Source organism: Heterodontus francisci, chromosome 34 (genome assembly GCF_036365525.1).
Source record: "Heterodontus francisci isolate sHetFra1 chromosome 34, sHetFra1.hap1, whole genome shotgun sequence".
Taxonomy (NCBI): Eukaryota; Metazoa; Chordata; class Chondrichthyes; order Heterodontiformes; family Heterodontidae; genus Heterodontus; species Heterodontus francisci.
The window spans coordinates 3,476,526-3,500,562 of NC_090404.1; the positions used below are offsets into that span (position 1 = coordinate 3,476,526).

A 24,037-nucleotide genomic window follows, 5' to 3' on the forward strand; every position below is an offset into this window, starting at 1 on the left:
TGGATTGGAATAAAGTCAGTCATTATTTCTCCTTCAGGTTATTTCTATGGGTTCGTGATCCGAAAATTGGGCTGCGCAGTAATCTGCGTATTATTAATATTGATAACAATAATATTCCTTTGTCTGACAGTACAGACAGTGACTTGGTGTGCAATATCGGCATCTTTAGGTTCCTGTTTCAATGAGATCACTGTCCCTAACGGCTGAGGGGCGCTTCATTTTATGAATGCGTGTGGGATAAATACATGCATGCAATGGCATTACCATTGCTGAATGTGCAAAAAATGTGCAAAAACCGAACAGATTGTTTGTGATCATTAAAAAAAAATTTCCGACCAAGCGGATGAGAATTATCTATTGGGAGAACATTATTACCCTACCAGAGCCCTTGCAAGTGTTAGTGTTCCCATGCATCTGCTGCCATTGTCCTTTTAGGTGGTAGAGGTCGTGGGCTTGGAAGGTACTGTGGAAGGAGCCTTGGCGATTTGCTGCACTACATCTTGTAGGTGCTACACTTTGCTGCCACTGTGCGCATGATGGTGGAGCGAGTGAGTGTTTAAGGTGGTTAATGGGGTGCCGGTTAAGAGGGATATTTTGTCTTGGATTGTTTCGAGCTTCTTGAGTGCTGTTGGAACTGCACCCATCCAGGCAAGTGGAGAGTATTCCATCACGCCCCTGACTAGTGCCTTGTAGATGGACAGGTACTGGGGAGTCAGGAGGTGACTCAGAATTCCCAACCTCTGACCTGCTCTTGTGACCAAGTATTTGTATGGCCAGTTGGTCCAGGTAAGTTTCTGCTCAAAGGTGACTCCCAGATGCTGATGGTGGGGGATTCAGCAAAGATAATGCCATTGCATGCAAGGGGAAATAGTTAGATTGCTTCTTCTTGGAGAAGTCAGTGCCTGGCACTACTGTCATGCGAAAGTTTCTTGCTACTTATCATCCCAAACCTGAATGTTGTCCGGATCTTGCTGCATGTGAGACGGAATGCTTCAGTATCTGAGCAGCCATGAATGGTACAAAACACTATACAATCATTAGCGATATCCACTCTTCTGACCTTAAGTTTGGGAGAAGTACATTGATGAAGAAGCTGAAGATCGTTGGACCTAGAACACTACACTGAGGAACTTCTGCAGCGATGCCCTGGGGCTAAGATGATCGGCCTCCAACAACCACAACCCTTTTCCTTTGCGCTAGGTATGACACTAACCAGCGGAGAGTATTTCCCCGATTCCCATTGATTTTAATTTTGCTCGGGTTCCTTGATGCCACACTGGGTCAAATGTTGTCTTTGTATCAAGGGCAGTAACTCTCACCTCACCTCTGGAAGTCAGCACTTTTGTGCATGTTTATACCAATGAGGTCTGCAGCTAGGTAGCTCTGGTGGAACTCAAACTGAGCATCGGTGAGCAGGTTGTTGCTGAGTAAGTGCCATTTGATAACACTGTCGAAAACACCGTCCATCATTTTGTTTTTATTGAGGGTAGGCTGATAGGGTCCTAATTGGCTGGATTGGATTGGTCCTGCTTTTTGGCGACAGTATATACTTGGGCAATTTTCCACATTGTCAGGTAGATGCTTATGTTGTTGCTGTATTGGAACTGGTTGGCTAAGTGCACGGCTAGATCTGGAGCACAAATCTTCAGTACTACAGCTAGGATGGTATCAAGGTTCATAACCTTTACTGTATTCAGTGCCTTCAGATGCCTCTTGATATCACGTCAAATTAATCTAATTGCTCATAGACAGGCATCAGTGTTGGTGGAGACCTCAGGAGGAGGCCGAGATGGATCATCCACTGAGCACTTCTGGCTGAAGATGGTTGCAAACACTTCAGCCTTGTCTTTTGCACTGACGTGCTGAGTTCCCCAAAATTGAGTACGGGATTTTGGAGCTTCCTCCTCCAGTTAGTTGTTTAATTTTCCACCACTATTTACGACTGTATATCCTTGATCTGTTCCGTTGTTTGTGGGATCACAGGTTTGTCTATCACATGCTGCTTCAGCTGTTTTAGAATGCATGTAGTCCTGTGTTGTAATTTCTTTAGGTAGGCAACATATTTTTAAGTATGCCTGATGCCGCTCATGGTTTGCTCTCCTACACTGCTCATTGAACCACAATTGGTCACCTGGCTTGATGTTAAAGGTAGAGTGGGGGACATGCCGGGCTATGTGGTTAGAGATTGTGGCTGAAGATATTTCTGCTGTGGCTGATGGTCTACAGTGCTTCATGGATGCGCAGTTTGAGCTGCTAGATCTGTTCTCACTCTATCCCAATAAGCGCATTGGTAGAGTGTCCTCAGTATGAAGACGGTACTTCGTCTCCACAAGGACTGTACAGTCACTCCAACCAACACTGTCATGGACAGATGCATCTGCATTAGGTACATCTTTGAGGAAGATGTTGAGTCGGCTTTTATTCCTTTTGTTACTTTCCTCATCACCTACCGTGAGCTAGGTCCAGCAGTAGATCTAGGTCCTTCAGGACTCGGCCAGCTCGGTCAGTGGTGGTGCTGCCCAGCCACTGTTCGTGATGGACATTGATGTACCACTTCCTGCTCGCACAATGTTACCTTTGCTGTCCTCCAAGGTGCTATCCTTTCCCCCTTCTAATTCTGCTCTGTATGATGCCACTTGGTGACATCATCGCGTGTACACTGACATCGAGCTCTATCTCACCATGACCTCTCTCGATCCATTTACTGCTTTTGATTTGTCATCCTACTTTTCTGCCATCCAGTAATGGGTGAGCAGAAAGTTCTACCCTGCGCTCACGAATCTGTATTGGGTCCTATTTCAGCAATTCCTCGATTTAGACATTCTCGTTCTTGTGTTCAATTTCCTCCATGAACGCACCTCTCACTCTCTTTGTAATCTCCACCAGCCCCACAACATTCCGAAATATCTGCTCTTCTCTACTTCCGGCCACTTGAACATCCCTGTTTTTCATTAATCCACCAATGGTTGCCGTGCATTCAGATACCAAGGCACTATCTTTGGAATTCCCTCCTTAAACCTCTCTGTTCTCTACTTTTAACTCCTCTCCTTTACGATACTCCTTAAAACTGCCTCTTTGAGCCAGCTTTTCCACATCTGCCCTAATATCGCCTTACATGATGCAGTCTCAATTTGCTTGATAACTCTCCTGTGAAGCGCCTTTGGACATTTTACCACATTAAAGGTGCTATGTTGTTGTTAACAAGTTGTTGTTATTGTGAGGGAATACTTTGTATTGTGTGGGTGCTCATTGGCTAAGTGGATATAACTTGCATTTTGTGGAGACACTGTGTCATGTGTGAGCATATTTTCTAATATATAAGAACAGTCAGTAGTGTGTGACTTTCACTGTCATTCTGCTTCCCGCCTGGTCTAGATGTCACTGAGCTAAGGTGGGTTCAGCTTCATAGCTAGTGATACTCCTTTGTTGTCTCACAGAAATGAACATTCTGTATGCATCAGCCCACCTTAGTTTTACCCAAACTAACGAATTACATTCAAAATAACCTGGGATGCATGAAGACCTCAAGCATTGATAGCTGTCTCCCAAAATGAGCATGGAAAGTAGCTGCTGAATCTGTTTGTTCAAGTAACTGGAAATATTTGTGGAGACTAATTGCCTCTCTGTGGATTTACATCATGTACAAATGAGGGGCTTTGTCAGTATGAGGAATCGCTGAACTACTGTCAACAGTAGAGACCATCGCTTCTTATAGAAAATGCATGGCCGAGTAACTGGTGCAGTGTATGCCATTTACTACCCAATTCTTGCTGCCATTGGAGTTCCAGGTGAGTCATTGCACGAAATAATTAATTGTGTTCATTACTATTTTATGAATTTACTGCTGACACTGACATTAGCAACGAGACACATTCATTTCCAGGTGTTTGTTATAAAGTCGCTTGGTCGGGTTTACTAAGTTTCTATTATTTTAATAGCTATTTTGTTTTATGCACGCTGCAATCATTGAGTCTTGGACACATGCAATATAATGCCGCAACTACTTGTCACTGGCCTTGTGCCAGGCTGATAATATCCTTTGAGTGATTAAAAAAACATCGTGTTTTGTTGACTTTAAAGAAAACATATAGTTCATCAGGATAATTCTGCAGGTAGCAAATTTGAGAACACATTTCCAACAATAACATCTAACTTTAACTTTCCGTGTTAGTCTCAATTGGGCAATAGCAAGGAGGCAGCCCGTTTGAATCTCGCTTGAATTATGTTTCCATTGATTTCAGTAGAGATTCAGGAGAGATGTTAAATAAGCTGTAGATTCACTATCAACCGTTTCACACTTTCACTCAAAGTCAAGATTTGTCCGATGGAAACGGTGAGGGGTGAAATTGATCTTGACCAGTAAAGCAAATCGGTGGCCAGTTCAACACTTCATCCAGTTCTGCACCCCTGTCCCATATCAGAGAGGTAGAAAACCGGACCGCGAGTAAAACAGGCGGCCCCTTCGCCCCAGCCCAAAACCAATTTCACCCCTTATTTCCCCGGATTATCAATCCAGGCCGACTAAATGACTAGTCCAGTGACATAACAGCAATGCTACAGTTCCCTTTCTCATTACACTCTTCCATTATTATTTCCCATTCTGCGCTAAAATTGGCCTTTAATTTGGATCGTTATAAATTTGCTGATGGAAACGATGATTGTGTTTATCATGATAGACATGAAGCTATAAACTAAATACTGACAAATTTTGTAAATGAATGTGGAGATCTGAGCAAAAGAATCACAGGTGTTGCGTGTTTTTAAAAGTGGCTGTTAAATCTATATACTAGCTCAATCTTCACGTTTACCGAGTAAGTAAGCATAAGTTATTCTGCTTAAGTTGTAGAATAATTATTAATTGAGTGAGTCATTTCACTATGAAATCTAGTAAATAGCTTACCTGCTAGAGAGTACCTTGCTAAGGTGTCGCTGGGTTTTTCTTTGGGTGGTGAATGGCGTTTCTACGCTCTGTTCTGAGAGGGGCAGCACAGTGGCACAGTGGTTAGCACCGCAGCTCCAGCGACCCAGGTTCAATTCTGGGTACTGCCTGTGTGGAGTTTGCAAGTTCTCCCTGTGTCTGCGTGGGTTTCCCCCGGGTGCTCCAGTTTCCTCCCACAGCCAAAAGACTTGCAGGTTGATAGGTAAATTAGCCATTATAAATTGCCCCTAGTATAGGTAGGTGGAAGGGGAATATAGGGACAGGTGAGGATGTGGTAGGAATATGGGATTAGTGTAGGATTAGTATAAATGGGTGGTTAATGGATGGCACAGACTCGGTGGGCCGAAGGACCTGTTTCAGTGCTGTATCTCTAAAACTAAAACTAAAACAGTGGTTAATGAGGGAGCAGGATAGGAGAGAGGAAATGTTGTTAGTTTGTTCAACACATTACAAAACCCCAAAATATAACCAAGGTGAATCGGGTTTGAAAGTAATATCATTGAGGCTGAATATCGTGAGATTCGAATTGCACATGGACCTGTGATGGGAATCATGTTATGTTGTGGGGGCAGAAACGTAATGGTTATGTTACTGAACTATTGATCCAGAAACATGTGTTCATCTCTCACCATGGCGGCTGGGAAATTTAAATTTTATTAATTAATAAATCTGGAATAAAAGGTTAGTCTCAGTAATACTAGTTGTCATAAAATCCAGCTGGTTCACTCGTGTCCTTTAAAGGATGAAATCGGCCGTCCTTACCTGGTCTGACCTACATGTGACTCCAGACCCGCAACAACGTGGCCGACTCTTAACCGCCAGCTGAAATGACCTAGGAAGTATTCAGTTGTTAAGAAGGTGGCTGAACACCACCCTCTCAAGGGCAACTAGGGATGGAGAATATATGCTGGCCCGGCCAACCAAGCCCATATCCGGTTAATAAAAGGCATCCAGGTGAAAACATTAGCGGCCATGCATGTTGATATAAACAATGGTCAACTTTGATGTTTGTCTCATGTAAATATTATGTGTAGCTGTAAATAAGTAGTTATAACGTTTTAGTGAGGAACGAAGTTTACATATAAACCAATAAGCCGCAAAAAATATGGATCCTCATTACATATTTGCATCTCATTCAGTGTGACAGAAAACCCTGAGCAAAATGTGACACGGAAAGTGCGATGAATGGGAAATTCACATAGAACATAAGGACCCAATAAGGGGGAGATATAAAATCGGAGATATGCATGGGGGCATTTTTTGATGCCGTGGACATCTCCAGACTGGTGTCAATCAAACTGATGCTTCAAAACGTGACGTCGCAGTAACAGGCGGCGAGCTCCAGACTTTCGTCGGCCAAAAGTCAGAATGGACCGCAAAGTTAAGACCAAATGTCAGGGATAAAATTGGTCCTTCGCTGCAGTGCAGAGTTATAGAGAATCCACGGCAAATTATAAAGTTTAAATTATGTATGATGTGTTATTTCACCCATTGTGTGCTATCTCAAAGAGCAATTTCACAATATTTGATCTGGGCTCCCAAGAGGGATTGAATTTGACTTTTGCGTGATGAGGGGTGAAGTGCAGGGCCAACACCAAGGATATCAAGTTCCTTTGATGCAGATTTGCATGCTAAAGGCTGTCTATAGACTGAAGCAAGGAGTGCTCCAGACCTCGAATTGTAGGCGAAGCTCTTCGTTGATGTCAACAAGACCCTAAAGCCATCGCTTCCATTTTGAGGCCTCCTAATGTCAGGTGGTCTCAGTGAAAATTGACCCCATGTTTATTCTATTTATCCAATTTATACAGGCTTGGACACCAGCGGTGAATCAACGTTTTGGTTTTATTAATAGCAGTGGAACGTACAAGTATGTCATACAGCTGAATTTTTGATGAAGTAACAGTGAAGGTTGATGGAGGGAATGCGGTGAATGTTGTTTATTTGGATTTTCAGAAAACATTTGATAAGGTAGCACATAAAAGGCTGGTTAACAAAGTTTAAACTCATGGAATAGGAGAGTGAGTGTACAATTGGATTTACAAAAATGGCTTAAAGACAGAAAACAGAAATCATAATGAATGATTGTTTATTTTTCAGAATGGAGGATGGTAGACAGTCCTATTCCCCAAGACCATTGCATTTTTTACTGTCTATAAATGACTTGGATATTGGAATATAGAGTAGAGCTTCAAAATTTGCCAATAGCACCAGATTTGGAGGTTTGGCAAACAGTGAGGATGACATAAACAGCAAGAAATAGATAGGCAAGCAGAATGGGCAGACAAGCGGCAGATAGAATTCGATATTGACAAGTGTGAGGTGATGCAGGTGCAGAGGAGATTTATCAGAATGTTTCCAGGGATTGGGGGTTTTAGCTCTAAGCTTAGGATAGAAAAGCTGGGGTTGTTCTGCTGAGAGCAAAGGAGACTGAGGAGAGATTTAATAGCGATATCCAAGACTGTGACAGATTTAGATAAGTTAGACAAGGGAAAATGTTCCTACTCACTAAAGGTACAAGGACTCGGGGATACAGATTGAAGGTTTTGGGCAAAAGATGCAAGGAGAATATGAGGAAAAACTTCTTTACAGAGCGGGTAGTAATGATCTGGAACTTGCTGCTGCAAGGGTAGTGGAAGCAGAGACAATCAAGGACTTCAAAAAGAAATTGGATGGGCACTTGAATGAAATAAACTTTCAGTGCCACGGAGATCAAGCGGCGTGTGGGTCTGACTGGATGACTCCCTGGAGATCCATCATGATTTCGATGGGCCGAATTGCCTCCTTCTGAGCCGTAGATGACTCTATGATTTTAAGCGTACCCATTGCAGTCTGAGAACAATAAATCATAACCTAGGCAAGTGCCTAGGTTATTATTTATTGAATTATTGAAATTTAGCAGATTTATATATCTAGGTGGACGATTTGAGATGACCTGCTGAGATAATTGTCATGTGATCTTTATGTGGTCATGTGTTCCTACAGTTGCAGATGACAATGTGGCACCACATGCACTCCATTCTGACAGGGATGTGAGATCTGTTTATGTAGAAGATCAAACAATTTTGCATGGTTATAAATATCACACTCAATAGAATGGAAGCAATTGAAACGGCAACATATTGGCTCCAAACTAGCGATTTTTGTTACACAAACCATTTGATGTTTCTTATATTGAATTAGCCTGACACCTCCTGCTTACTGAACATTCCCTGTGGAATTACAATGACTCTCTATCACAGAATACATTTTTGCACTACAAATGTATTAATGCTGACGACTCGATTGTTAAGCCAGTTTCCTGTTTTATGATATACCATCAAAAAGTTGGCAGCTACGTATGAAAAGTAACGTCGAGACCGTCAGTGCTTGGGTCCTAAGCTCTAGAATTTCCTCCCTAACCCTTCCTGCCTCTCTTCCCCTGTATACTTCTTTAAGACGCCCTTTAAAACCTATCTTTCTGATCAACCTTTTGATCATCTGCCCTAATCTCTCCTTATGTGGCTCAATGTCAAATTATATCACTCCTGTGAGACGTCTTGGGATACTTCATTACGTTAAAGGGGTTGTGTAAATACAAGTTGTTGGTCATAAAAGCAAAATACTGCAGATGCTGAAAATCTGAAATAAAAACAGAAAATACTGGAAATACTCAGCAGGGCTGGCAGCATCTGTGGAGAGCGAAGCAGAGTTAACGTTTCAGGTCAGGGCCTTTCATCAGAACTGGCAAAGGTTAGAGATGCAATGGGTTGTTAGCAAGTAAAGCGAGTGTGGGGGGCAAGAGAACAAAAGGGAAAGTGTCTGATGGGACAGAGGGCCATATAGATTAACTGACAAGGAGGTCATGGGCAAAGGCAAAGAGTGTGCTAATGGTGTCGTAAAAGACAAATAATTAGTACAGAGGGAGTGTTAATGGCAGAATAATGAACAGCCCTAGCCAAAAGCACAAACATGAAAAGAAGTAGGCAGGCACGTGGTAACAAAGGTTGCGTGTGATTTGGACACTGTTTATAGAGGCTCACCTTGTGACGATGAGGTCCAGCTGGTGCTAACGACGTGAGCTTGGGTGTCTCTATGAAACCTGGTGACAGGGTTTAGTATGAAAGAACGAGTTAGTGATGCAGAGTTTGCGATAGCTACACAATTCCAGCAGTCTCTGCCCATTCTCATTCATCCTTCCAATGCCATAGCGCCCAAGGCAGGAGGGTCATGAGCCATGGTCGGCCCCAGCCCTGGCGTTAAAGTCCTCCAGCAGGAACCAATGCTCGGTATTAGGAATGCTATTAATGATATTATGGAGTTTCTCATAGAACTGGTCTTTAATTTCAGGTGAGGAGCAGAGTGTTGGAACATAAATGTTGAATAGGTGTGCTTTTTTTATTCTTTCATGGGATGTGGGCGTCGTAGGCCAGGCCAGCATTTATAGCCCATCCCTTATTTCTCTTGAACTGAGTGGCTTGCTAGGCCATTTCGACGGCATTGATGTGGATCTGGAGTCACATGTAGGCCAGACCAGGTAAAGACAGCAGATTTCCTTCCCTAAAGGACATTAGCGAACCAGATGAGTTTTACAACAATTGACAATGGTTTCATGGCCATCATTAGACTATCTTTTAATTCCAGATTTTTATCAATTAAATTCAAATTCCACCTTCTGCTGTGGTGGGATTCGAACCCATGTCCCCAGAGCAATACCTGGGTCTCTGGGTTACTAGTCCAGTGACAATGCCAGTACGCCACCGCCTCCCCTGGACTAGAGGGGGTGAACAGTCGGATGGACAGTATGCGTTCTGAGCCATTTGAGGGTGGCTCTATCATGCTGAGCAAAGAGCTCAGTGGGCGAAGCCCACTCCATGCTGTCTTGGTTCTTCAGGATCCCTACCCTGCCAGAAGAAAGTGTAGTCTTGCTCTCTTAGAGATCATCTCGCAGGGAGGAATGTCTCCTGAAGTGCTGCAATGTCCACATTGAGTCTACTGAGCTCGTTGTTAATGATGACAGTCTTCCGAGAGTCGTTGATTTGTGTATGGTCTTCCAACAGGCCAGGACACATAGTTCTGACGTTGCAAAATGAAGGGCTGCTACCTTCTTTCCTTTTTCTGTCATGCTGTCTGGTGCGGTGTTGCCGTCCACTTGTCAGGCAATGACCCTGAGCTCCAAGCACCCATTGATGCAGGTGGACAGTGGAGGGACAGAACTATTCTGTAAATCGCTGCTTCAATTGAAGGGAGTGTTTGGGGCCTAGGATAATGAGGAGCGAGGAGTTAAAAGGGCAAGTACACCTCCTGCACGTGCATGGGAAGGAGTTGCAGGAAAGAAAAAAGGTGTCAGGGGTAATGGAGGAGTGGTTGAGGGCCCTGTCAACTGCAGTCTGGGGGGGCATCCTCGGTTGAGTAAAAAGGAAGACAAATCAGAAGCGCTGTTGTGCAAGGTTGCATCCAGAGCAGATGCGTTGGAGATGGAGAAATTGGGAGAATGGAATGGAGTCCTTACTGGAAGCAAGGTGTGAGGAAGTGTATTCGAGGCAGCTGTGGGAGTTGGTGGGCTTATAATAAATCTCTCCAGGCCTCTGTCCTCTCAGAAAACTTCACTTTTCTTCTCTTTTCCTCGCCCCCGCTTTATTTGCTTAAAATCGATTACATTTCCAACGTTTCCACTTCTGATGAAAGGTCACTGACTGAAACGGTAATTTTGCTTCTCTCTCCACAGATACGGCCAGACAAGTTGTCGGTATTGTGGTTGTTGAGGCACTGGAGATACTGGAAACCCACTAATAATTGTTTTGGTTTCCTCCCATAAACAATGAAGTATCAAAGATGTCACGGAATCCTGTCACACTGATGCATTTGCTGGGACTTTCTTTGGTAACTTCCCAATTTTAATTTTGTTCTTCTTCTCAGTTAACTTAGTGGCGATTGCGATCCTGTCCCGGGGAAGGTGCGGTCTCTCCGGATGTATCACTCTGTACCTGGTGTCCATGGCGGTGACGGATCTCCTGGTCGTTATCACTGCAGTGATATTCAATCGGATTACAGGCATTTATTTTCCAGTTAGTTTTATGTCCCTGACTCCGGCCTGTACTCTCAGTACCGTGATAATCTACGCAGCCACGGAGAGCTCAGTCTGGTTAACCGTCGCTTTCACCTTCGATCGATTTATAGCCATTTGTTGCCAGAAGCTGAAAACAAATTATTGCACCGAGAGAACGGCGTCAGTGGTTATAGGTATGGTCGGTTTTTTGAGCTGTTTAAAAAGCGTTCCTTGGTACTTTATTTACGAACCTCTGTATATAATTAACAATGTGCCATGGTTTTGTAATATAAAATCCAGCTTCTATACTTCACTCGCATGGACAGCCTATGACTGGTTTGCACGTGTTTTAAATCCCGGCCTCCCTTTCTTCCTGATTCTGTTGCTCAATGCCTTGACCGTCAGACACATCCTAGTGGCCAGTAGAGGTCGCAGGAGACTCCGGGCTCACAGCAACGGAGAGAATCAGAGTGACCCAGAGTTAGAGAACCGGAGAAAGTCCATCGTTTTACTCTTCGCCATCTCTGGAAGTTTCGTCCTGTTGTGGATGACGTATGTTGTAGATTTCCTGTATGTGAAAATCACAAACGAATCTTATTTCGGAGGTTCCAATTTCAATGACCCAAAATTTATTCTCCAAGAGAGTGGAAACATGCTTCAGCTCATGAGCTGTTGCACCAACACGTGTATCTATGCAGTGACCCAGAGAAAATTCAGAGAGGAGTTGAAGAATGCGGCAAAATATCTTGGGAATCGAATTGTTAAGTTCGTATACTAGGACAGCATTTCGTTTTGGCTTCAATGACGACTGGGATAATAACTTGTCCTTCCTTTCTTCATCCTGACATGCCGGGGTGAAATTGGCCTTTAGCAGCCTTTTGAAAAGAGCGCTAAATAATCTGCTGCCAGTTATGCATCCAACTGCACTGACGTGACAAGAGATGAACATCGGACTACATGTCAAACTAATTAGATGTCTTTAGGCTTGTGCTACAGTCCCTTCAGGTCTACCCCAGTCCCCTTGACAGATTTCCTCTTAAGAACAAAAGACTGTTGGACGGTATCAAACAACATGTCCCTTCCGCTGCTCGCAATGGGCAATGTACAGGCAGTACCCAACCAGCCCGTGCTTGCGAAATTCAAAACACAGTGTCCAACATTTTTTAAAAATTCATTCATGGGATGTGGGCGGCGCTGGCGAGGCCAGCATTTATTGCCCATCCCTAATTGCCCTTGAGAAGGTGGTGGTGAGCTGCCTTCTTGAACCGCTGCAGTCCATGTGGGGTAGGTACACCCACATTGCTGTTAGGAAGGGAGTTCCAGGATTTTGACCCAGCGACAGTGAAGGAACGGCGATATAGTTCCAAGTCAGGATGGTGTGTAACTTGGAGGGGAACTTGCAGGTGGTGGTGTTCCCATGTATTTGCTGCCCTTGTTCTTCTAGTTGGTAGAGGTTGCAGTTTTGGAAGGTGCTGTCTAAGGAGTCTTGGTGCATTGCTGCAGTGCATCTTGTAGATGTTACACATTGCTGCCACTGTTAGTCGGTGGTGGAGGGAGTGAATGTTTGTCGATGGGATGCCAATCAAGCGGGTTGCTTTATCCTGGATGGTGTCGAGCTTCTTGAGTGTTGTTGGAGTTGCGCCCATCCAGGCAAGTGCAGAGTATTCCATCACACTCTTGACTTGTGCCTTGCAGATGGTGGACAGGCTTTCGGGAGTCAGGAGGTGAGTTACTCGCCGCAGGATTCCGAGCCTCTGACCTGATCTTGCAGCCACGGTATTTATATGGCTACTCCAGTTCAGTTTCTGGTCAATGGTAGCCCCTAGGATGTTGATAGTGGGGGATTCAGCGATGGTAATGCCGTTGAATGTCAAGGGGAGATGGTTAGATTCTCTCTTGTTGGAGATGGTCATTGCCTGGCTCTTGTGTGGTGCGAATTTTACTTGCCACTTATCAGCCTGGATATTGTCCAGGTCTTTCTGCATTTCTACACTGACTGCTTCAGTATCTGAGGAGTCACGAATGGTGCTGAACATTGTGCAATCATCAGCGAACATCCCCATTTCTGACCTTATGATTGAAGGAAGGTCATTGATGAAGCAGCTGAAGATGGTTGGGCCTAGGACACTACCCTGAGGAACTCCTACAGTGATGTCCTGGAGCTCAGATGATTGACCTCCAACAAATACAACCATCTTCCTTTGTGCTGGGTATGACTCCAGCCAGCAGAGGGTTTTCCCCCTGATTCCCATTGATCTCAGTTTTGTGAGGGCTCCTTGATGCCATACTCGATCAAATGCTGCCTTGATGTCAAGGGCAGTCACTTTCACCTAACCTCTTGAGTTCAGCTCTTTTATCCATGTTTGAACCAAGGCTGTAATGATGTCAGGAGCTGAGTGGCCCTGGCAGAACCCAAACTGAGCGTTACTGAGCAGGTTGTTGCTAAGCAAGTGCCGCTTGATGGCACTGTTGATGACACCTTCCATCACTTTACTGATAATTGAGAGTAGGCTAATGGGGCGGTAGTTGGCCGGGTTGGATTTGTCCTGATTTTTGTGTACAGGACATACCTGGGCAATTTTCCACATTGCAGGGTAGATGCCAGTGTTGTAGCTGTACTGGAACAGCTTGGTTAGGAGCGCGGCAAGTTCTGGAGCACAGGTCTTCAGAACTATTGCCGGAATATTGTCAGAGCCCATAGCTTTTTCATATCCAGTGCCTTCAGTCGTTTCTTGATATCACGTGGAGTGAATCGATTTGGCTGAAGTCTGGCATCTGTGATGCTGGGGACTTCAGGAGGAGGCCGAGATGGATCATCAACTCGGCACTTCTGGCTCAAGATTGTTGCAAATGCTTCAGTCTTATCTTTTGCACTGATGTGCTGGGCTCCCCCATCATTGAGGATAGGGATATTTGTGGAGCCACCTCCTACAGTTAGTTGTTTAATTGTCCACCACCATTCTCGGCTGGATGTGGCAGGACTGCAGAGCTTATATCTTATCCGTTGGTTGTGGGATCGCTTAGCTCTATCTATTGCATGCTGCTTACGCAGTTTGGCATGCAAGTAGTCCTGGATTGTAGCTTCACCAGGTTGACACCTCATTTTGAGGTATACCTGGTGCTGCTCCTTGCATGCCCTCCTGCACTCTTCATTGAACCAGGGTTGGTCTCCTGGCTTGATGGTAATGGTAGAGTGGGGGATATGCCGGGCCATGAGGTTACAGATTGTGGTTGAGTACAATTCTGCTGCTGCTGATGGCCCACAGAGCCTCATGGATGCCCAGTTTTGCATTGCTAGATCTGTTCGAAATCTATCCCATTCAGTGCCACACAACACGATGGATGGTATCCTCAATGTGAAGGCGGGACTTGGTCTCCACAAGGATTGTGTGGTGGTCACTCCTACCAATACTGTCATGGACAGATGCATCTGCAGCAGGCAGATTGGTGAGGACGAGGTCGAGTATGTTCTTCCCTCGTGTTGGTTCCCCCAGCACCTGCCGCAGACCCAGTCTAGCAGCCATGTCCTTTAGGAATCGGCCAGTTCGGTCAGCAGTGGTGCTATCGAGCCACTCTTGGTGATGGACATTGAAGTCCCCCACCCAGAGTACATTTTGTGCCCTTGCCACCCTCAGTGCTTCCTCCAAGTGGTGTTGAACATAGAGGAGAACTGAGTCATCAGCTGAGGGAGGGCGGTAGGTGGTAATCAGTAGGAGGTTACCTTGCCCATGTTTGACCTGATGCCATGAGACTTCATGGGGTCCAGAGTCGATGTTGAGGACTCCCAGGGCAACTCCCTCCCTACTGTATACCACTGTGCCACCACCTCTGCTGTGTCTGTCCTGCCGGTGGGACAGGACATACCCGGGGATGGTGATGGCAGTGTCTGGGACATTGTCTGTACGGTATGATTCCGTGAGTATGACTATGTCAGGCTGTTGCTTGACTAGTCTGTGGGACAGCTCTCCCAACTTTGGCACAAGCCCCCAGATGTTAGTAAGGAGGACTTTGCAGGGTCGACAGGGCTGGGTTTGCCATTGTCGTTTCCGGTGCCTAGGTCGATGTCGGGTGGTCTGCCGGTTTCATTCTTTTTTATGGACTTTGTAGCCATTAGATACAACTGAGTGGCTTGCTAGGCCATTTCAGAGGGCATGTAAGAGTTAACCACATTGCTGTGGGTCTGGAGTCACATGTAGGGTCACATGTAGTCCAGACCAGGTAAGGACAGCTGATTTCCTTCCCCAGAGGACATTAGTGAACCAGATGGGTTTTTACAACGATCGACAATGGTTTCATGGCCATCATTAGACTAGTTTTAATTCCAGATTTATTAATTAAATTCAGATTCCACCTTCTGCTCTGGTGGGATTCGAACCCATGTCCCGAGAGGAATACCCTGGGTCTCTGGTCCAGTGATAATACCACTACGCCACCGCCTACCCTAGATGCGATTCCGCGATTTGACAACATTTGCAAAATATTCCTCAGTGTGCTAAGAATTACGCTCACAACCAACTTAAGATTGTCAGTCAGGTTCCCATTGTGGCGCATTTGCACGTACTGGAATAACATATTTTAAAACACAGGGCCCTGCTCATTTCAGACAGAAAGAACATGTTCACATTGTGCCTGTTTCAGCTAAACAAAATAACTGATTGCTATTTGCTTGTTCATTCCTCAAGGCAATGCTTTGACCGATTGGAGTCAAGCTGCCTCGATTAAATTCCAAACACGGCTTGGCAGTTAACTGTCAGTCATCATAAAGTGGTGCATTATCTATGGCAATGCCTGTACTAAGCAGAGTTTACTTGCCAACTAATCAGCACTCTTTTCTTATACTGTATACTTGTGTTGTTTCTCTTACATTGGTATTTTTGTGATCTGTCCTGATGAATGCAAGGCGAAAAGCTTGAACAAAATGTCTCCACTTTCAGCAATACTCAAGTACTGTACTACCAAATGACTCTTAACAAAAGAATTAGGAGCAGGGAGAGGCCATTCAGTTCCTCACCGTGCTTCGCAATTCAATAAAATCATGACTGAACCTCTATACCAAAGACGCAATTTAGCCAGGCCCCAGACTTTTGATTCCCATTGTGCTCAAACGTCTATCGCTTACAATCTTTAATGTACTCAATGACTGAATATCCACAGCCCTCTGGAATGGAGAATTCCCAAGATTCACAAATCTCCATGTGCAGATATTTCTCCTCATCTCAGTCTTAAATGTCCTGAAACTATGACCCTTAGTTCAACACTCTCCAGTCAGGGAAACAGCCTCTCAATGCCTACCCTGTTAAGCCCGATAAGATTTTTTCCCCTTTTATTGAGATTACCCCTTATTCTTTGAAACCCCAACGCGTATAGACCTATTCTACTCAATCTTTACCCTCTCTCTTTGGCACAAAGCAGCTATTTCCCACCTCCCTCCGTGTTAAACCTCGGGATACCAAAAAGTGTGGTGGTGTAAAATGATCTGCTAGATATTCTGATCAATAAAGGTCGCAAAGGAACGCGAAAAATGAAATACATTCCTTGGTGCTTTAAGTTTTCCCGAGTCATTAAACTATTTACAATGAGCGTGCTAAGCCTTTTGTAAAAACAATGAACACACCAATGTTAGAGTTAGAGTTATTTGAGGACGTAACTAGCAGAATAGATAAGGGAGATCCAGTGGCTGTGATGTATTTGGAGTTTGGTAAGAGTTTCAATAAGGTCTCACACAGGTCAGTAAGCAAAATTGGAGCACATGAGATTGGGGGTAGCATACTGACATGGATTGAGAATTGGTTAACACACAGAAAACAGAGAGTAGGAGTAACCAGGTCATTCTCTGGTTGGCTGGCTGTGACTAATTTGGTGCCACAAGGATCAGTGCTTGTGTGCCAGCTATTCACAGTCTATAAAACTGATTTGGATGTGGGGATCAAATGCAATATTTTTAAGTTTGCTGATGACAAAGAACTAGGTGGCAATATGAGTTGTGAGAAGGATGCAAAGAGGCTTCAAGAGGATTTAAACGGGCTAAGAGAGTGGGAAAGATCATGGCAGATGGCATATAATGTGGAAAAATGTGAAGTTATCCACTGCAGTAAGAAAAAGGCACAAACGCAGGGCATTTCTTAAATATAAAGAGTTTGGGAAATGTTCATGTTCAAAAGGATCTTTGGGTCTTTGTTCATAAGTCACTGAAAGCTAACATGCAGGTGCAACAAGAAATTAAGAAAACAAGTGGTATGTTGGCCTTTATTGCAAGAGGATTTGTGCACTGAAGTAAAGAAGTCTTTCTGCAAATATATAGAGCCTTGATGAAACCGCACCTAGAGTATTGTGTACAGTTTTGATCACCTTATCAAAGGAAGGGTACACTTGCCGTTGAGGGAGTGCAATGGACGTTCACCAAACTGATCCTTGGGATGGCAGGATTGTCCGAGAGGAGAAAGTGAGGAGACTGGGCCTATATTCACTGGAGTTTAGAAGAATGAGAGGTGATCTCAATGAAGCATACAAAATTCTTACAGCACTCGACGAGGTAGGTGCAAGAAGGAAGTTTCGACTGGCTGGTGGATCTGGAACCAGTGGACAGTCTCAGAATAAGAGGTATGCCATTTAGGACTGAGATGAGGAAGAATTTCTTCACCCAGAGGGTGGTGAATCTTTGGCATTATCTACCCCAGAGGGCTGTGGAGGCTCAGTAATTGAGTATACTCAAGACAGAGATCGATAGATTTCTAGATATTAAAGATATCAAGAGATATGGGTGTATTGTGGAAAAATGGCGTTGAGGTAGAATATTTGCCACGAACTTGTTGAATGTTAGAGCCGGCTCGAGGTGCAAAATGACCTACCTCTGCTCCTATTTCCTATGTTCAATGTCAAGAGCACAAGAACAAACGTCACCATTGGAAAATCTGTCCTCCTATTACTGTTACAAATTCCACCATATGCTCCTGAAACTCCACATTGAGCTTTAATCCAGTCCTACTGAGGCTGGCAACGCTAGGGTACCCAAAAATAGTGTCAGCAAACACAGTCACAACTACAGTTTCTTTCATTCTACTTCTTTTCACCAAATGAAGGGGTTTTGAATTCTGGGATTGTCTGCTCACCGAAGTGAACAAGTCGAGCTTGTCAACAATGTTCAGTCCTGAAAGATCACCATGTCACATCCATAACCAGGCAATTGGGATGTAGATGGTGTTTTGCACTAAGAATTTTTCAATGTCCATTGACAAAACAATAGGGTCTCTCTAAGCCACTGTGGGACATCAGCATTAGCGGGATCATACTACACCACAACTAGGAATGTCCTGTTCTAACCTCACTCAATTATTATCATCAATCCATGGGACCAAATATGGTTCAATGAATGCAGAAAGAATCTCTGAAGCAGCATCAGGCCTAGCTGGTGAACTGAACAACCATAGAGTCATAGAGTCATAGAGTCGTGCAGCATAGAAACAGGCCCTTCGGCCCACCGCGTCCATGCCGACCATAATGCCTATCAAAACTAATACCACCTGCCTGCATTAATTCCATATACCTCTATGCCTTGCTCATTCATGTACCTGTCCAGATGTCCCTTAAATGTCGCTACTGTTCCTGCCTCTACCAGCTCATTCCAGATAACCACTATACTTTGTGTGAAAAATTTACCCCTTTGATCCCCTTTAAACCTTCTCCCTCTCAACTTAAATCTGTGCCCTCTACTTTTAGTCACCCCTACCATGTGAAACAGACTCTGGCTATCTACCCTATCTATGCCTCTCATAATTTTATATACCTCTATCATGTCCCCTCTCAGCCTCCTTCGCTCCAGGAGAAACAGACCAAGCGTATCCAATCTCTCTTTCTTACTCAAGCCCTCCAAACCAGGCAACATCTTTGTGAATCTTTTCTGCACCCTCTCTAGCTTAATCACATCTGTCCTGTAGTGCGGTGACTAGAACTGCACACAGTATTCCAAATACGGCCTAACCAACGTTATGTACAACTGTAACATGACGTCGCAACTCTTGTACTCAATGCCTCAGCCGATGAAGACAAGCATGCCATACGCCTTCTTCACCACCCTGTCTACCTGTGTTGCCACTTTCAGGGAACTATGTACCTGCACCACAAGGTCTCGCTGCTCAAGAACACTCCCCAGGGCCCTGCCATTCACTGTCTATGTCCTGCCCCGGTTTAACTTCCCAAAATGCATCACTTCACACTTGTCTGCGTTCAATTCCATTGCCACTCCCTTGCCCACTTTCCCAGTTGATCTATATCCTGTCGTAACCTTAGACAACCTTCTTCACTGTCCACTATGCCACCAATTTTGGTGTCATCTGCAAACTTACTAATCGTGCCCTCTACATTCACATCCAAGTCACTAATATATATGACAAACAACAGAGTGCCCAGCACCGATCCCTGCAGCAAACCACTGGTCACCTGCCTCCAATCTGAAAAGCAGTCCTCCAATACCACCCTCTGCCTCCTATCACCAAGCTAACTTTGTATCCAATTTGCTAGCTCACCCTGGACCCCATGTATTCGAACCTTCTGGACCAGCCTACCATGCGGGACCTTGTCAAAGGCCTTGCTAAAGTCCATGTAGACAACGTCCATCTCCCTGCCCTCGTCAATCCTCTTGGTCACTTCCTCGGAAAACTCAATCAAATTCGTAAGACATGATTTCACACGCACAAAGCCATGCTAACTATATCTAATCAGACCATGCCTTTCCAGATGCCTATAAATCCTGTCTCTCAGAATCCCTTCCAATGACTTTCCCACCACTGATGTAAGGTGCACCGGCCTCTGGTTCCCTGGCTTCTCCCTGCTGCCCTTCTTAAATAAAGGCATAACATTAGCTATCCTCCAGTCTTCCGGTACCTCACCTGTGGCTAATGATGATGCAAGAATCTCTGTCAGGGCCCCAGCAATCGCCTCCCTTGCTTTCCATAGCATCTGAGGATACACCTGCTCAGGCCCTGCGGATTTACCCAGCTTAATGCGCTTCAAAACCTCCAACACCTCCTCCTTTGCAATGTTGATATGCTCCAGGATATTGGTGCTCCCTCCTTTGAACTCACGAGCTTCCATGACCTTCTCCATGGTAAATACGGACGAGAAAAATTCATTTAAGACCTGGTCAATTTCCCGTGGCTCCACACATAAATTGCCACATTGATCCTTAAGGGGACCTACTCTTTCCCTAGCTACCCTTTTACTCTTAATATGCTTAGAGAATCTTTTAGGATCCTCCTTTATCTTATCTGCCATGGAAATCTCATGGCCCCTTTTCACCCACCTAATTTCCTTTTCAAGTGTAGTCCTACATCCCCTATACTCCTCGAGGGACTCACTCGATCCCAGCTGCCTATACCTGACATATACCTCCTTCTTTGTCCTGACCAGATCCTCACTATCCCTCGTCAACCAAGGTTCCCTAAACTTGCCAGCCTTGCCCTTCCATCTAAGAGGAACTTTCCGGCCCTGAACTCTTCCTATCTCACTTTTGAAAGCCTCCCACTTGCCAGACGTCCCTTTACCTCTGCCATTCAACTTTTGAGAATTCCTGTCTGATGTCATAGAAATTAGCCTTCCCCCAATTTAGGACTTCAACCTGATGATTAGTCCTATCCTTTTCCATAACTATCTTGAAGCTAATAGAGTTATGGTCACTGGTCCCAAAGTGCTCCCCCACTGACTCATCAACCAACTGCCCATCCTCATTTAGTTTAGTTTAGTTTAGAGATACAGAAGTGAAACAGGCCCTTCGGCCCACCGAGTCTGTGCCGACCATGAACCACCCATTTATACTAATCCTACACGAATCCCATATTCCAATAACATCCCCACCGGTCCCTATATATTTCCCTACCACCTACCTATACTAGGGGCAATTTATAATGCCCAATTAACCTATCAACCTGCAAGTCTTTGGCATGTGGGAGGAAACCGGAGCACCCGGAGGAAACCCAAGCAGACACAGGGAGAACTTGCAAACTCCGCACAGGCAGTACCCAGAATCGAACCCGGGTCCCTGGAGCTGTGAGGCTGCAGTGCTAACCACTGCGTCCCTGTGCCGCCTCCTAAGAGGAGGTCGAGTGTAGCCCCTTCTCTAGTCGAGCCTTCCACATACTGCTTCAGAATACTATCCTGGACACACTTAACAAGTTCTTCCCCATCTGATCCCTTAGCACTAAGGCAGTCCCAGTCAATATTAGGGAAGTTAAAATCACCTACTATTACAACCCTATAATTCCTACAGCTATCGGTGATTTCCCTACATATATGCTCCTCCATTTCCCTCTGACTACTGGGGGGGACTATAGTATAATCCCATCAAAGTGATTACCCCTTTCTTATTTCTAAGATCTACCCATATGGCCTCGCTGAACATTCTCCCCGCGATATCCTCTCTAAGTACTGCCGTGATGTCCTCCCTAATCAATAGTGCAACTCCCCCTCCTCTCTTACCTCCAGCTCTGTCACATCAGAAGGATCGGTACCCCAGAACATTGAGCTGCCAGTCCTGCCCATCTCTCAACCACGTTTCCGTAATAGCTATAATATCACAATTCTATGCACCGATCCATGCTCTGAGTTTATCTGCCTTACCTGTAAGGCTTCTTGCATTAAAGTAAATGCAGTTTAACCTACCACACCGTCCATGTTCCCTGTCCTGCCCCTGCCCGGCCTGCCTACTGGACTTGCTTGCTTTAACTTCTACATTTGCCTCAACTATCTCATCTGAGAGACCATTACTTTGGGTCCTACCCCCCCCCCCCTGAAAGACTAGTTTAAACCCTCCCGAGTAGTACTAGCAAACCTCCCCGCAAGGATATTCGTCCCCCTCCAGTTTAGATGCAACCCGTCCCTCTTGTACAGATCACCTCCGCACCAGAATAGATGATCCAAGTAGCTGAAGCCCTCCCGCCTACACCAGCTCTTTAGCCATGCATTCGTTTACCTAATCCTCCTATTCCTACCCTCACTAGCACGTGGCACAGGGAGTAATCCTGAGATTACAACCGTCAAGGTCCTTCTTTTTAACCTTCTGCCTAACTCCCTCTATTCATTTTGCAAGACCTCGTCTCTTTTCCTGCCTATGTCGTTAGTACCAATATGAACCACGACCTCTGGCTGCTCACCCTTCCCTTTCAGAATGTCCTGCAGACATCCGAGAGATCCTTGATCCTAGCACCAGCGAGGCAACATACCATCCTGGAGTCTTGTTTGTGGCCACAGAAACGCCTATCTGTACCCCTTACGATAGAATCCCCTATCACTATAGCTCTTCCAACTCTTTTCCTCCCCTGCTGTGCAGCACAGCCCTCCATGGTGCCACGAACCTGGCTGTTGTTGCTTTCCCCTGGCAGGTCAACCAAACCCCACCCCCCCCCCCCCCACGCCGCCCCCCCGCCCCCGCCACCCAACTGTATCCAAAGCAGTATATCTGTTTTAGAGGGGGATGGCCACAGGGACTACGTGCCTGTGCCTACTACTCCTTCTGGTGGTCACCCATCTCTTTTCTGCCTGTGCAGCCATTACCTGCGGTGTGACCACTTAGTAAACATGCTATCCACGACGTCCTCAACATAGCAGAAGCTCCACAGTGAATCCACCCTCAGTTCCAGCTCCGTAATGCGGGTAGCCAGTAGCTGCAGCTGGATACACTTCCTGCGCACATGGTCATCAGTGATCCCTGATTTCCCACATCGTGCAGGAGGAGCATATCACAAGGCTGAGCTCTCTTGTCATGACTTACCCTTAGGTTAATTAGTTACTCCCTTAATTAAAAATTACTAATTATACTAGGGGCCTTGTTCTACCCACTTCAATCTAAAGTCCTTAAAAAACATTTTAGTAGTACTCACCTTATGACCAGAGAATCTTTTTTCCAACAAAAAAAACAACTTTCCCCTTTTGTTTCAGATATACTAACAGCTGCTACTAACTGCAATCACCTTGCAGCTCTCCTCTGACGTCACTGTTTGCTTTTTTTTCAAAACTCCGGCGATGTTGGAAGAGCTCTGCTCCTCTCGCGGAAGGTAAGAGACTGGGCCTCGATCCTCGGGGTCGATATCTTGGCTCTGCTCCCGGCATTTTCCCCACAGGTCCGCGCCTGTCCGCTCCGCTCCACTCCCGTTGCAACTCAAGACTAAATGCATGATAAACAGCGAAAGCAGCTACAATAAACAGAGCTAAGGAACATGCGAAGGAGGTTCAATGATATCCCCGCTGCAATGATTGACGGAGACCAGCGCATTAGTGCAATCAGCAAGACTGAATCACTGGCAGCCATAATTAGTCAGATCAGCCGAGTCGATTCCCACCATCAGAGATGGCAGTCTTCAGCTAGTGTGATTCAGCTAGTTTGATGGGGACAGTGTAGAGGGAGCTTTACTCTGTATCTAACCATGTCTTTTTAAATTTTTTTAAATTTATTTTTTTATTTTACAGTGTAGAAGGAGATTTACTCTGCCTCTGACCCGTTTTCTTATGGGGACAGTGGAGAGGGAGCTTTACTCTGTGTCTAACCGCGTTTTTTTCCCGTGTTTTTTCTTTTTGTCCTGGGAGTGTTTGATAGGGACAGTGTGGAGGGAGCATTACTCTGTGTCTAACCCCGTGCTGTACCTTTCCTGGGAGTGTTTGATGGGAACAGTGTGGAGGGAGCATTACTCTGTGTCTAACCCCGTGCTGTACCTTTCCTGGGAGTGTTTGATGGGAACAGTGTAAAGGGAGCAGCTCGACATACAACACACAGCAAAGGTTACGAGTCCATACAACATTCCGGCTGTAATGCGGAAAACCTATGCTCAGGAACTAGTCGCACCTCAAGCAAAATTGTCACGGCAACTCTACACGATCGGTATTTACCCAACAAATTGGAAAACTACCCACAAAAAGTGGAGAAAGTGAAACTGGCCAATTACTCTCCGTCAGTCAAATCTCAGTCTTCGGCAAAGTGACAGAAGGATTTGTCGACAGTGCTATCGAGTGACACTTACTCACCTATAACCTGTTCAGCAATGCTAGTTTGGGTTCTGCTGGAATCATTCAACTCCAGATTTCATTGC

At 45.2% G+C, this 24,037-nt stretch overlaps 2 protein-coding genes across 2 annotated transcripts in view; one reads left to right on the forward strand and one right to left on the reverse strand.

Annotated features, from left to right (window-relative positions):
* The window catches only part of LOC137348917 (uncharacterized), a 216,509-nt gene that overhangs the window by 28,526 nt on the left and 163,946 nt on the right, over nucleotides 1–24,037 (reverse strand). The window lies entirely within an intron of this gene.
* On the forward strand, nucleotides 3,719–11,742 carry LOC137348412 (probable G-protein coupled receptor 139). The gene is made up of 2 exons (XM_068013723.1): nucleotides 3,719–3,788; nucleotides 10,835–11,742. Exons 1-2 carry the CDS (start codon nucleotides 3,719–3,721, stop codon nucleotides 11,740–11,742), a joined length of 978 nt encoding a protein of 325 aa, XP_067869824.1.